Source organism: Vombatus ursinus, unplaced genomic scaffold (genome assembly GCF_900497805.2).
Source record: "Vombatus ursinus unplaced genomic scaffold, bare-nosed wombat genome assembly UNPS02014924.1, whole genome shotgun sequence".
NCBI lineage: Eukaryota > Metazoa > Chordata > Mammalia > Diprotodontia > Vombatidae > Vombatus > Vombatus ursinus.
The window spans coordinates 4,687,350-4,702,182 of record NW_020954702.1 but is presented as its reverse complement, the minus strand read 5'-3'; the positions used below and the strand labels follow the sequence as shown (position 1 = coordinate 4,702,182).

Here is a 14,833-nt window from a genome sequence, read left to right as displayed (position 1 = left end):
ATTGCCTTTAAATAGCTGAAGGGCTATCATGTAGAAGAGAATCTTCATAGCATTTGGCTCCTCTCTCCCTCTTCCCACCCTGCCCCCTCCTCCCCATCCTGGCAAAATTAGGAAAAATAGGTAGAATTTGCAGACAGGCAGGATTTTAGGTTTGATGTAAAAATGAAAAACAAAACTTAACAGTGCTACCTAAAAGTAGAATGGGTTGCTTGAAAGGTAATGATTTTTTTTCTTACTTGAGGTCTTCAAATGAAGGCTGAATGACCATTTCTGGGACATAGTAAAAGAGATTATTGTTCAGCTATAGATTATAGCCTAGATAGACTCTGAGATTCCCTCAAATCAATTCCATGATGAATAGTAAAATAACAGCGTCACCTAACCCTATGGCATTTTTAACAAAAGGGTTTGTTTTGTTTTGAAAGCCCAATTAAACTTAGTCAGGTCATTACATATTTGCCATAGGTACAAAGAAACAGAAAATACCAATCTCAAGCTTAAAAATGTTTTAAATAGGTGCCACAGTTTTAGGAAAGGGAAATGAGAGGTCACCTAATAGCTAGCTGGCATTTATGTAGGCCTTTAAGGTTTATAAAGGGTTTTATAGGTGTTATCTAATTTGATCCTCACAATAACCCTGAAGAGGTAGGTGCTATAATTAATTCCAGTTTATAGATGGGGAACCTGAGGCTCAGAGGTTAGTGCTTTGATTAGGGTCACATAGCTAGTGTCTGAGTGAGGATTTGAACTCAGTTCTTCCTGATTCCAAGTCTAAGATATCTAGTTCATGAAGAAGAAACTAAGGCCCAGACAGATTAAAGTGGACACGAAGACAGTGACAGGTAGATTTCGAATCTAAAGCCTCTGGCTTCAAATCCAGGACCTCATTCTACTGTGCCATACTGTCTTCTCTCCCATAAATAATAACAGGCCATTTACACAGTGCATGATGAGAAAAATGATTTTTCAATTATAGCAATTCTTCAAGGTTGTATCTATCTCAACTTAACAGATGAGGGAACTCAGAGAAAATTAAATACGGTCACACGGCACTTAAATTTCACTGCTCAGGTTGTGTACACTGTAAAAAATAATGCCCCTTCTGGATAATCTCAGCTTTACTACCTCTCCTGGCTTAAAAAAAAAAGAAAAAGAAAAAACTAAAAAACTCCCTCCATTAAGGCCAACTGCCCACTGACTTACAGACTAGAATCTGAAGAGAGTTAGTTGCCTAAGCCACTAATAAGTTAAGTGACTTGCTCATTTATGGTCATCCTGATTTTAAGTGCCACTATTACATTATGCTGCCTCAAAAATTTGCAGAGAAAAAACTTCCAAATAATTTTTTAAAAGATTTTTTTTAGAGTTTTAGAGATACTGCTATATAGCTACGGTTAAAGCATTGAACTAGATTACTGATGAAAATATTTTATTATTTAATATTAGAATAGTTCACGAATAATTGTGTATTTCACAGCTTCTCTCACAAGGTTATCCAGAATAATTTAGGCCAAGAAATCAGAAAATATATTCTAGTTCCAACCTATTTTAAATAGGAACAGCATAATTATGGCACTAAAAGATAAAAAAATCAAGAGAGCAAAGATTTTGTGCCTTTAAGCAGAACAATTCTTTATCCTTAACCCATAGCCATTTAGATAAGATTAGAACTATTCTGTTCAAAAGCTAGTAGAAGTAAAAGAAAAATTAAAAATTAAAAAATGCTGATTTTGCTACCTGTGCATATCCTGCATAGGATTTTACAGCATATTTACAGCATATTGCCCCCCCCTTTTTTTGAAAATTGTGTTTATCCATCAACATATATATCACTGGTAAAGAGATAAACAATGAAAAGCATAGAGAATACTTTAAATTAGTTTTAACTAGTTAAAACTAAAGTAATTTTCTCATTTGGTTTTAGGTTAGGATAAAGAAAAGTTATTTCCTACAAACAAAAGAACAAATGAATTTTATACCAAATCATCAGCATCTGTGCAGCCTTGTTCATCATCTTCAGTATTATAAAATTCAGAAATATTTGTACAGTCTTGATTGCTGAAAAAAAAATTAGGTTACTTCAATGAGAATATATACAATGGTTGTTGCCTTTATGATTCTACTACAAAGATGATTCATAAAGATAAGTGATGATTAGCACTTCAAGAAAAACTGAGTATCAGAGTATGAGAATCAAAAGGACCCATGAATAGAATGTATGTTCTTATCCACCCTCCAAAACCCACAAAAGACAGCACAGGGACAGACATTGCCTGCTATCCCCAAGGGCTGTGAAATTGTAAAACAAGGTCACTCTCTCTCTATTCCAGATAAAGTCAGGATCCTCTGAAGAAAAGTGACAAAGTGCCTAAAAATAGCTGTCTATAGGGACCAAGACATCTAAATGGGCTGTATATGTATAATAGGAGAAAACAGGATTCCTATTAAATTTTTTTCTTATAATCAATGTTTTCTTTTTTCTTTTTATTTTTTAAGGCAACTGGGCTTAAGTGACTTGCCCAGGGTCACACAGCTAGTAAGTGTCAAGTGTCTGGTCTGAGGCTGGATTTGAACTCAGGTCCTCCTGACTTCAGGGCTGGTGCTCTATCCACTGAGCAACCTAGCTGCCCCCAATGTTTTCTTAATAATGGCAAAATACCTAAAGCCAAGAGCTGATATTATTTGTAATGGATAAATATTCGAAGTCTTTCAAATAAGATCAGAGTGTAAAGCAAGTATTTCCATTGTTACTGTTATTATTTCAGAGTTAGAATAACAAACATTTATCAGACATCTACTATGGGCCAAGCACTGCGCTAAACAACAGGGAATAAAAAGAGAAGCAAAAGAAAATCTCTACCCTCGAGTTCACAATTTAATAAAGGGAAGACAATATAGAAAAAGAAGTTTGTTTTTTTTTTTTAATTATTATTTTTTTTTAGGCAATTGGGGTTAAGTGACTTGCCCAGGGTCACACAGCTAGTTAGTGTCAAGTGTTTGGTCTGAGGCCGGATTTGAACTCAGGTCCTCCTGACTTCAGGGCCGGTACTCTATCCAATGCGCCACCTAGCTGGCCCGAAAAAGAAGTTTTAAAAGCTAGGGCTGGAGGGAGAGGTAGTGTGCCACCTGGGTAGGCTGGTAAGCATGGGCGGCATGGAAACATAATGAATTCTGTGGGATAGGGAAATAATTTGAAGAAGTTTGAGTTTCAGAATTGACTTCATATTGCAGAACGATGAGTTTCTGGAGATCACGAAATCCATTAGATTATCCAAGGAGAAAATGATGAAGTGAATCCCCTGAGCGTCTTCCTCAAATGACACAGGATCAAGGATGAGCTCTCCCACACCTACCTCCCACCCACTTCAACCAGAGGCAGGGATCTCAAGGGCAGGGGGCAGCTGGGGAGGTGTCAGTTTTAGTTATCTGAATTCTTTTTTTGGGCTGAGACCTGTAATTTCATTGGTGTAGGCAATCTGGTGTAGGTAATCTGATGAGTAAATTCGCTCTACTGATGCAAATGAGTCTTTATTTTATGATTTAAAAGTTTAGTAAACTGCTTGAGTAGTCACTAAGTGACTTGCTCAAGGTTACAGTCAGCATGTGGTCTAGCATTTAGTATAGTTTCAGAAACGCTAAAGAAAAGAAGAAATCAATGGAATAAGTATATGTAAAGAGGAGAAAAAATTTTCTCTTTTTTCAGATGTTATGATGATTTAGAGAAGTACTGAAATTAAATGAAGTATTAGTGAATTCAGCAAAGAAAGAAAGAAAACCACAACAATCATCATTGTTTATGTTATTAATAAAATTCAGTAGAGAGAAAAAAATTCTATCCAAAATAACTACAAAATGTACCTGGAAGGTTGGGGGGAGGGGGAGAAGTAGAGTTGATGAGTAGTCATGATGATATCCAAAAAAATAAGAACATCACAGAGACAAAAAATACACAGAAGGGAGCAAGAGGAAAATGAGAAGAGAAACAGGGATCTACTACGTTAAATTTACTAGTTATTCCTTCCACACTGCAGGGTCTAGGAGTGCATTGCACCCATGATCTGAAAAATCTGTGCAAAATTTTTTGGTCCCCCTACTTTGTACCAGAGAAGTAGTATCAATTATTATGGTATTAAAAGATAAAATATGTTGATATTACACAATACTATATGCATATATTTTGTGCATTCCTGAGTTTCTAAACTTTTTCAATGTCATCGGTGGCTTCCACAAAACTCCCATTTAATTTCTTATACTGGCCCATGATTTCTTGAAACCATGATGGGGAACGTCATGATGTGGAAGGGATAACTGTATAAGCTTTAAAAAACTATGTAACTAATTTTCATAGTTTCATATACAATCCATTTTTCCTGTTCTTTGTGTAATGAAATGCTCATGTTTGTTAGGATCATATTAAAAGAATGCTTTAAAAACAAAATTTTTAAAAAGTAACTGCAAAATGCATAAAACATCTGGGAATTAACCTACCAAGATAGGCTCAGTACCTAGATTAAGTACAACTGTAAAAGGCTCTTCACAAAAATAAAGGAAGACTGAAATAATTGGATAGTCACTGCTCATGGTCAATCCTGATAGGGTAAATTGATAATTTAACAAAAATGACAGTAGTATCTAAATTATTTTATAAATCATGTACAATACCAAACTACCAAGGGGTCCCTTTATAGAACTAGTCAAAATAATAATGAAATTCAACTAGAGAAACAAAAAGTCAGCAAATTTCAACAGAAATTAAAAAAAAAAGTAGAAGATAGACTAGAATTACTAGATCTTAAAGTATGCTACAAAGTTATAATAATCAAAGTTATTGTACTGAATAAAAAATAGAGAAATCGATTGAGAGAATAAATTAGATAAGTAAAACACCAAAGCAAACACACATAGTAGCCTAGTTTTCAATAATCTGAGGAGGTCTATTAGTGGGGTAAGCATTCCTCACTTGAGAATAATTGCTGGGAAATCTGTAAGACAGTTTGGCAGAAATCAGGTTTATGCCAATATCTTCTGGTATGGGCAGCTAGGTGGCATAGTACAATGCCACCAGGTTTGGAGTCAGAAAGACTCATCTTCCTGGGTTTGTGTTCAATGTCTGGCATCAGACATTTACTGGTTGTGTGACCTGAGACAAGTCACTTAACCCTGTTTGCCTCAGTTCCTAAATAAATAATAAACTAAAACCCGTATGGATGTTGCTTATATAGTAACCTGAAGTTAGGTTTCATAGAAAAAAATGTCAAAAGATACTATCAATTGGTAATGAACATGGAAAGGGAAAGGGAATAAACATTTATATAGTATCTACTATGGGTTAGGCCTTGTGCTTTGCAAATATTATTTATTTCACAATTTAACTATAAAGTATAAAGTTTGTATTTCTAGATATTCTAGAGTTGATCCAGGTACAAAGTCTTGATTGATCTTTAATAATACTCTGTAAAATGAGCCAGAGAAGGAAATGGCAAACCAATCTAGTATCTTTGCCAAAAAAACCCCAAATGAGGTCATGAGTCAAACACGACTGAAAATGACTGAACAGTATCTCCTGGTATACCTCAGGAAATTTCAAATAAAATTATGAACCAAATATAGGTCACATCATTAAAAAAAAGAAGAGAACAGAAGTACTTTGCACTATAACTAGGGGGAGAAGCCTTAGAGATAAATGATCTTGGTTTTTGTTGTTTGTTTTTTTTTCTTTTTTTTTTTTTTGGTTAGGCAATTGGGGTTAAGTGACTTGCTCAGAGTCACAAAACTAGCAAGTTTCAAGTGTTTGGTCTGAGGCCGGATTTGAACTCAGGTCCTCCTGACTTCAGGGTCGGTGCTCTATCCACTGCGCCACCTAGCTGCCCCGATAAGTGATCTTAAAAGAAAAAGTAGACAATTCTGATAACATAAAATTAAAAACAATACACACAAACAAAATTAATAAAGCTAGAAAAAAAATTTACTGAAGGAAAAATCTTTACAACAAACATTTCTGATATCCAAACACATAAGGAATTCAATAAGTCAACAGACATTTATTAAGCACTTGCTATGTACCAGACTCTGTACTAGGAACTAGGGATACGACTACAAAGAATAAAACAATTCCTTTCTCAAAGGAGTGGACTTAATACAAATAATCTAGAACTATTCCCTAACAGAAAAGTGATCAAAGGATATGAACAATCAATTTTCAAAAGAAGAAATGCAATCTGTGGAAAAAAGATGGAAGGAGGTGACAGGGAAGAGCTGTTAGGTCAAAAGAGCTATAGGACTATAAGAACCAGGTTGCTTTCTGGAATGAATGTCTACAATTTGACATTCAATTTACAATACAGAGTTAAGAAAAAAAAATGAAATTTAATTGGCATTATTTTCTACCACTGAAAAGAACACTGCTACTGTAACAATGAGGTATATCATTTAAAGTAACAGATATTATGCTTCAAAGGCAAAAACATACAGTACAGAAAAATAATAAAATAATAGGTAGTTGAAAGTATCCTTACTACTACTTACTTAATGAATTTTAAAAGTTGGTCAGTGATCTTCTTAGCTGATCTTGCAATAGCACTCCCAGGTTCATTAAAGGTTCTGGCATTATATTCTATATACCTTACTTCCCAGACTAGGGCAGAAATCCTCCTTTAAAACAAAGTAAATAAAATAACACTGAGAAGCTGGTAGATTTGGGACTAGAAAATGAAAAAGTGTGATTAAGGGTAGATATAACAAATTTATGCTTATGATGTTAATCCAAATGTACAAAAACATTATGAACCTCCTCTAGTACTATCAGCTCTATCACAATCATGAATGATTATATTAGTTTGGGGAAAATATGGGTGAAAAACTAAAATGTCTTGTCTCCTCACGGGATATGGGAGAGAAGCTACTAAGTAAAATGTCATGTGTGGATGTTTAATTTCATAAATGTAAGGGAAATACCAGTGTGGAAATTCCCTCCATTGGTACGGACTGATAAGGATAACTTAGTGTCTTAGAGCAGTGGTATCGAACTCAAATAGAGATGGATTGTTGTAGGCTGCATATTATATTATTTATTTTGTTAAACATTTTCTAATTACATTTTAATCTGGTTTCAGAGTATGGGACACCTATGGGTCCTAAGTTTGACACCTCTACCTCTAAGAAATGTCTGGGGAATTGAGAAGTTATGTGATTTTCCCCCTATATCTTCCTGTTGGCTCTATATTCTGAAGCCATGCTGCATGTTATCTCATTTTTACCAAATAAATAATAAACTAAAACCTGTATGGATGTTGCTTATATAGTAACCTCACAGAAGTTAGGTTTCATAGAAAAAAATGTCAGAAGATACTATCAATTGGTAATGAACATTGAAAGGGAAAGGGAATAAGCATTTATATAGTATCTACTATGTGCTAGGCCTTGTGCTTTGCAAATATTACTTATTTCATAATTTAACTATAAAGTATAAAGTTTGTATTTCTAGATATTCTAGAGTTGATCCAGGTACAAAGTCATGATTGGTCTTTAATAATACTCAATAATCTACCAAACTGAAGCATAATTATAAACCAAATTAAAGACTTTAAGAATAAAATCAGTTAATTAGTAGGTTAACATGCTAATATTAGAAACTAATTTGAAATGCCATTTAGCTAACATGACTTATAAGTAAAACAGTAAACCATATTAAATCATTAGTTCTAGAGTACACATCCCTGCCAAGAATATACTACATCATATACTATCTCCCACAAAGAATGATCCAATATATTTTGGAAAATTTAATAAAATAATTGCTTTTATTTAGAAAACATTCTTCAGTAGTCTCAGAGCTACTTTAATTCTAAATTTTTTTTTTGTCAATTATTCCTTTCTAACCATTTCCACTTCTCTACAACCAGGGATCACTTTCTAAACTTGGAAGTTGGAATAGTTTAAAAAAATATTACTTTTAAAAGAGATTATACCACAGATAGTGAATTAAAAATACTGTTCATGCACAAAGCATTTTTTATTACTGATAAAATCTTCACAAAAAAGCCTTTATTTTTCATATAGGACTAAATAATAAATATAGAAGAAATATATCCATCCACAATATAGGAAATCACATTAGCAGGAGAAAAATTATTTTCATTGTTATTCCTTAAGATGGTCAACTCTTTAGACAAACATAAAGAAAAAATAATGACTAAGACTAACAGATATAGTTCCTTTTTTAATACCAAAGTTATCCTAAAATAAAAGAAACTAGAATAATAAGATTCTAATCTTATAATTTTTTTGTTTTTTGTAAACAAAATCTTCATTCTCCTTGTTTACTACAAATCTTGTAGATAGGAAGAAGGAAGCACATTTTAAAATTAAATTCCTTAATTGGCTACTGACCTGTAAAATCGATGGACAAGTCTCATCCGAATGGTGTAAAGATCTGTCGGATAGGCTACCACTGTACAGTACTTTGGGTATGTACACAGGTCAACTGGACCTGCAAAAGCTGCAGCTATATCTGTTACAAGAAAAAAAAAAAGCCATTTAAATAAAATGGCCATTTGAATAACTACATCTCAGTGAACACAGACCCAAAGATAATGAAACTTGTTTCCTTCCACTTGGCAGAAAAGACTTACCTACCTTTATGTAACTACACATATGCCCTAAGGCTCTGTTCTAGGCCCTCTTCTCTCTCTGTAACCTTCTCAGTTCCCAAGGACTTCATCATCATCTCTATGCAGATGACTCTCAGATCTACATATCCCTCCCTAGTGTCTTTCCTGAGCTCCACTTCTGTTATCATCAACTGCCTATTGAACATTTAAAACTATGTGTTTCATAAGAATCTCAAACTCAACATGTCCAAAACAGAGGTCCCCTGTAAGTTCTCCCTCAAATGCACCACCCTTTGGAACTTCTCTATTTCTGTTGAAGGCACCAATACCTTTCTATTCATCCAAGTTCCTAAACTTAGAATGATCCATAACTTCTTAGTCTCTTTCACCATACATATCCTAACTAAGCATCAAATCTTGGCAGTTCTAGCTTTATAACATCTCTCAAATCCATTTTCCCTCCATATTCTCACAGCCCCAGTAACCTCTATTACAATAGTCTTTTGTCCTATATCAATGTTGACTCATTCAAATCCAATCGTGACACACCTAATAAAGCACTGACATAACTGTATCTCTCCTCTGCTCAATAAACTCCAACAGCTTTTTGTTAACTTAAATCAAATACAAACTCCATTTACAACCTGGCTCCAATTCCATTGTTCAGTCAAGTCTCGTTCAACACTTTGTGACCCCATTTGAGGCTTTCTTGGCAAAGATCCTGGAATGATTTGTTATTTCCTTCTTCAGCTTATTTTACAGATGAGTAAACTGAGGCAAACAGGGTTAAGTGACTTGCCCAGGATCACACAGCTAGTAAGTGTCTGAGGCCACATCTGCTGCTCCACCTAGCTGCCTTTCATGCATTTAATTGTCCAATCAAACTGGCCTTCTTTCTTTCACTCACATACAAACTGTCATCTTCCATCTTCATGCCTTTACTTAGGCTGTAGGCACTCTCCCTCATCTCTACCTCTCAGGATCCCTAGCTTTCTTCAAAGTTCTACTTAATCACCTCTCTGACATGAGAAATGTTTCATCATTACCCAAGCTGCTAATGTTTCTCTCCACAAACTATCTTGTATTTATTTTGTATGTATTTATATGTATATGTTTCCCCTGATAGAATGCAGACCTCATTACATTTGTGTCTTAAGTATATAAACTTGCACTGGGCCTGGTATATATAGTAGGTGCCCAATAAATCAATGAGGAATTATTAAGTATCCACTATGTGCCGGATACAAAGAAAGACAAAAACAAAACAAAACAAAACCCAAAACAAAACAAAAAAAACCCAATTACTGCTTTCAGAATAATGTAGGAGACAATGTGAAAATAATGATGCATAAACAAGATATATATGTGTGTGTGTGTGCATGTGTGAGTGCGCGCACGCGCGCGCGCACACACACACACGCACACACACAATTGGAAATAATAAAAAGAGATGGGATCTAGAAAGGCTTCTTGCAGAAGATCAGATTTTGGTTTAGACTTGAGCCAGGGAAACCAGAAGTGAAGATGAGGAAGGACAGAATTCTAGGCATGGAGGACAGCTGGTGAAGGAATCAGGAGTGTCTTCCTCAAAGAACATCCTGGAACCTAGTGTCACTGAACTGCAAGTAAATGGCAGAGAAAAGATGGTGAGAAGACAGTTATGAAGGGTTTTAAAAGCCAAACAGAAGATTTTATATTTGATCTTGGAAGTAAAAGGGAGCCAGCAAAGTTAGTGAGTAAAGGAAGAGTGGGGAAAGGTGACATGATCAGATCTGTGCTTTAGGAAGATTAGTCTGATAGTTAAATGGAAGGTGGACTAGAGGAGGAAGAAACCAGCCACAGAAGGACACTGCAGTAAGCTAGGCATGAAGAGATGAGGGCCTTCATCAGGGTGGTGGCAGTGTTGGAGAAGAAAAAGGGGCATACAGGAGAGATGTTATGAAGGCAGAATGAAGAACTTGGCAACAGACTAGATATTAGGGGGTGAGGGTAAGGGAGGGAGAGAAAAAAATGAGTATTTAAAAATGACATGGAGGTTGTGAGCTGACTGATTTATTGAGAGGTAGAGCCAAGACAGCAGAATAGCAAGAAGCTCCCCATCAAACTGCCCAAAACAGATCTAGAAAACACACCAGACCAAATCCTGATGGGAAAAGTAAAAAAAAAAAAAAAGTCATACAGAGTGCTTAGGCCGGCATTAAAAAACATAAGTCTAAGAAAACTGGGGATATGGTCTGGCCAGGAATATGCACAAGGAGAGGATGTGCACTGGGTCATGAAGAGGTCCCAGATCCATACTGGGATACTGTGATAGGAACAAGTGACATTTGGCAGATCTGGCATCCACTACCTAGTTCCATATCAAAGATCCAGGACCTATGCTGAGGAGTAGGGATCAGTGGAGGGAAGGTAGAAATAACAAGGTCAGAGGTAAGTAGCAATTTTGTGGCTCATTCACCAGGAGCAGGGGTGAGGTAGGGGTGGGGGTCTCAGTTCCAACTCCTAGTCCAATCTGAAGCCTGCAGAGGAATAATGAAGACAGGAAGCCTGTACCATGGTGAAGCCTAGAGAGCCTTCCAGTTGGCTAATAAAGGGCTGAGTCTAGCAGCATTCTACTGTTGCTCAGACCCAAACCCAAGTCAGAAACTTGTAGAGCTCAGACCAAGGCCAAAGGAAAGGAGCGGGGGAAAGGGTTAACAATCAGACTTTGACTTGGATCTAAGATCTTTAAGACACTGAAAGCTTGGAACACACTGTACTTCCATACAGTGACTGTACTGTATATTTTTTTCTTATTTGCAAAACAAGATTTCCAGAAATGAACAATATAAAAACAAAGGACACCAATAAATCTTATTTTTAAAAAGAAATTAAATCCTGTCATTTCTCTCAAAATTATTCACCAAGGAAATAGTCAAATTAAGATAACTAGTAAAACCAAAACATTAATTCAAAATACAATGTAAATATCTCATAAACAACAATTTGTGTTGATGATTTGCAAAATTTTGATATTTCTAATAAAATGTAAACTGTTACCAAGATTCAAAAGCTGATCAATGCCATTGATTATTCTTTCACATTCTTCATCCCGGGATTTTTTACCCCATTCACCATTCTGGGGTTTGTATAACAACTTCTCTAGTTCATCTGAAGTCACTGAAATACTAGCTCCCAATTCTTCAGGTGGATCAACTATATATAAATAAAAATATGACACAAGAAAAAAAAAGAATGAATAGGAAAATATAAAACTATACTTTTACATTCAAACATCTCACTTTACAAATCTTTTACACTTTTAATAGTTAACATTTATAAAGTGCTTACTATGTGCCAGGCACCATGCTAAGTGCTTTATAGTTATTACCTCATTCGATCCTTACAACAACCCTGAGAAGCAGATGCTATTATTACTCCTTTTCACAGTAGAGAAAACAGACGCAAAGAGAGACAAAGTGACTCGCCCAGGATCACATAGCTATTAAGTGCCTGAGGCCATATTTGAACTCAGTTCTTCCTGACTCCAGGTCTGGCTCTTTATCTACTGTGCCACCTAACTGCCTTGTGGACACAGGGAAGTAGGGATTTTCTTCCCTAAAATTTCAGCTCACTCTTAATGGCTGTGCCATGGGGTTATCCTCCTCCAGGAAGTGCAAAGGGTTGAATCACAGAGCTTGAAAGCCAAGGAAGATGATTTTGGACTTGATATGGTAGGCAAAACATATAGCATCATCACAGGACCCTACAGAAGGCACGCATGGGTAGGTGGGAGTTATTATGAGAGCAATGATTTAAGAAAACTTTGAAATGATCAATGATAAACTACAAGGACAAAAGACTGAAGACAAAATACTCTACCTCACTTCCTGTCATATAAGTGATAAACATTAAATTTAGAAAGAAACATATGTTTTCCCCACATTGCCAACATATGGATTTGTTTCACAGGACTATGCGTGTTTTTAATGAAGGTTTTCATTTCCTTTTCTTCTTTTTTTTTTTTGACTAATTGAAGGAAGGCAATTGGAGACACATCATAAATACATATAAAAATAAATTTATTTCTAAAAATAAATTTAAAATTTGTCTTAAAATATGTCATAATAAATGCTAATTGTACTCAATGTATTAATTCTTATACTTTCTGGATCAAGATTTTACTCTACTATTTCTATATCCTTTCTGATAATTATTTGGTATTTGAAAGAACTTCTGTATAAAAATAAGAAACACAACTATTTGAATATGAATTTTGCAAACAAAGAAATACATTTGGGAAAAGATGAAGCCTGAACTTTCCTAATTTTTATAATACATATAATATTAGTCACCAGATGTTTAGGATGTACTTTAGAATCATGGTAGGAATGTGATAATACTGTTGTATACAGAATGCTCTGAAACACTGTCAGTAATGCCAACAATAACACTGGATTATTTCATGTTTCATGAATGGCATGCCACAGAAGCACTCTTCATAAATTATCTATTTGCTGATAAGTGCAATTAAGTTTTAGTTTTAATTAAAAAAGAACAGGAATTTGTCCAGGAAACTACAAGGAAGGTGTTCGATAATGCTAGGTGAACTTATGGGAGAACACAGGCAGAAGTTCACAAAGAATGAGCAAACATCCTATTTGTGATAAACTGTATTGTTGAAGGGAGCATACACATTAATGAAATCAAAGATCCACAAAACACCTATAATCTTTCCAAAGTTCAGAGAATAGCTTGAAGGAAAAAAGAAATAAAAGACAAGTTAGTAAAATATTCACAAAAACTCAGTAACATGATGAGGATATTTAGCTTAGAGTGTTTACAGTAGTAGTAGATAAAGGATAAATACATACATAGTGAAGAAAGAACTGATAGGAATTAATAACCGATGGATTATAAAAGGTAAAGGAAATGGGAAGTAAAGATAATGCCAAGATTGAGACTGAAAAAAAAATCATTAAAAGAACTAATAAAACTGGTCAGATTGGGAAGATATAACAAATTTAGATTTAGAAATGTTGAACTTCATCAGATGATATGAAATCTAAAATCATTAAGTCTTGGACATACTGATAGACACAAATCAGAACACAAACGGCATTTAGTAACAGAAATGAAAATAAGGATGTCACGGAAAGAGGAAATCATTTCAAGTGGTTAACATCAAATATCTTTAGGAGTCAAAGTACTGAGGTCAAGAGTCAGAGTCAAGGAGACTGCACAAAAACCATGGATTGAAGAAATCTGGAACGGAAAAGTTAAAAAAAGAAGCAGTTAACCTGTTTGCAAGGTGAACAAAAATTTTATTGTTTTAAAAATGTCAAGATCTATTGGGAAATCACCTAGAGGGTAGGTTGGAAAGATGTGGGAGGAGAACCCCAGGTGTTTTTCTGGAGAGAAAGCGACAACTCTCTCAGACCAAAAGGAGGAGATTGTATACATAGAGATATGTTGAGGTGAAGGTAGGTATGGGATCTCATGCAATATGGCTTCTATCTTTTCAAATAAGGATGTAAATTAGACTACAAACATGGACTATAGAAGCAAAAAGATTGAAGGATTATGCCCAGGGAATATAAAAAAGATGATTAACAGAAAAGGTGAAATTGATATGGGCACATCAGTCAGTCAGTTCACCAGCATTTTATTAAGCACCCACAATGTACCAGGTAATGTGCTAAGTACAGGGGAAACACAGAAAAGCAAAAAACCCAAAACAAATAAAAAACAATCCTGCTCTCAAGGTGCTTAGTATATATAAAGAAGGAAACATCATACAAGCAAGTATGTACAAATAGAATATATAAAGGATAAACTGATGGTATTAGAAGAGGAAATTAAGATTAAGGAAGATTGGGTGGGATTTCTTGCAGAAGGTGGAACTTCAGCTGATATCTACAGGAAGCAAGGAAAGCTGTGAGGCATGGATAAGGAAAAATAGTATTTTAGACACAAAAAATAGCCACTCAAAATGTTCAACATTTGGGAGAGAGAATGTCATGTGATAATAACAGTAAGAAGGCTAGTATTACTGGCTTGCAGAATGCATGGAGAGTGGTAAAAGTATAATAAGACTATGAAAGGGTAGGAAGAAGCTGGGTTCCAAAGGGCTTTGAAAGCCAAATAGGGGGTTTTATATTTGATCCTGAAGGTGATCACACTAGTAGAATAAGAGGGGTAATATGGTTAAGTCACAGATGGCTCTGAGAGTCATCAATATAGGG

At 35.1% G+C, this 14,833-nt stretch overlaps 1 protein-coding gene across 1 annotated transcript in view; it reads right to left on the bottom strand.

Moving 5' to 3' along the window:
• BRWD1 (bromodomain and WD repeat domain containing 1) overlaps nucleotides 1-14,833 on the bottom strand; it is a 150,607-nt gene that overhangs the window by 35,423 nt on the left and 100,351 nt on the right. The window contains exons 27-30 of the mRNA XM_027843632.1: nucleotides 11,649-11,804; nucleotides 8,389-8,509; nucleotides 6,526-6,651; nucleotides 1,980-2,058 (exon numbers count right to left, since the gene is read on the bottom strand). Coding sequence (XP_027699433.1) covers nucleotides 1,980-2,058; nucleotides 6,526-6,651; nucleotides 8,389-8,509; nucleotides 11,649-11,804 — 482 coding nt within the window. The remainder of the gene's footprint in view (nucleotides 1-1,979; nucleotides 2,059-6,525; nucleotides 6,652-8,388; nucleotides 8,510-11,648; nucleotides 11,805-14,833) is intronic.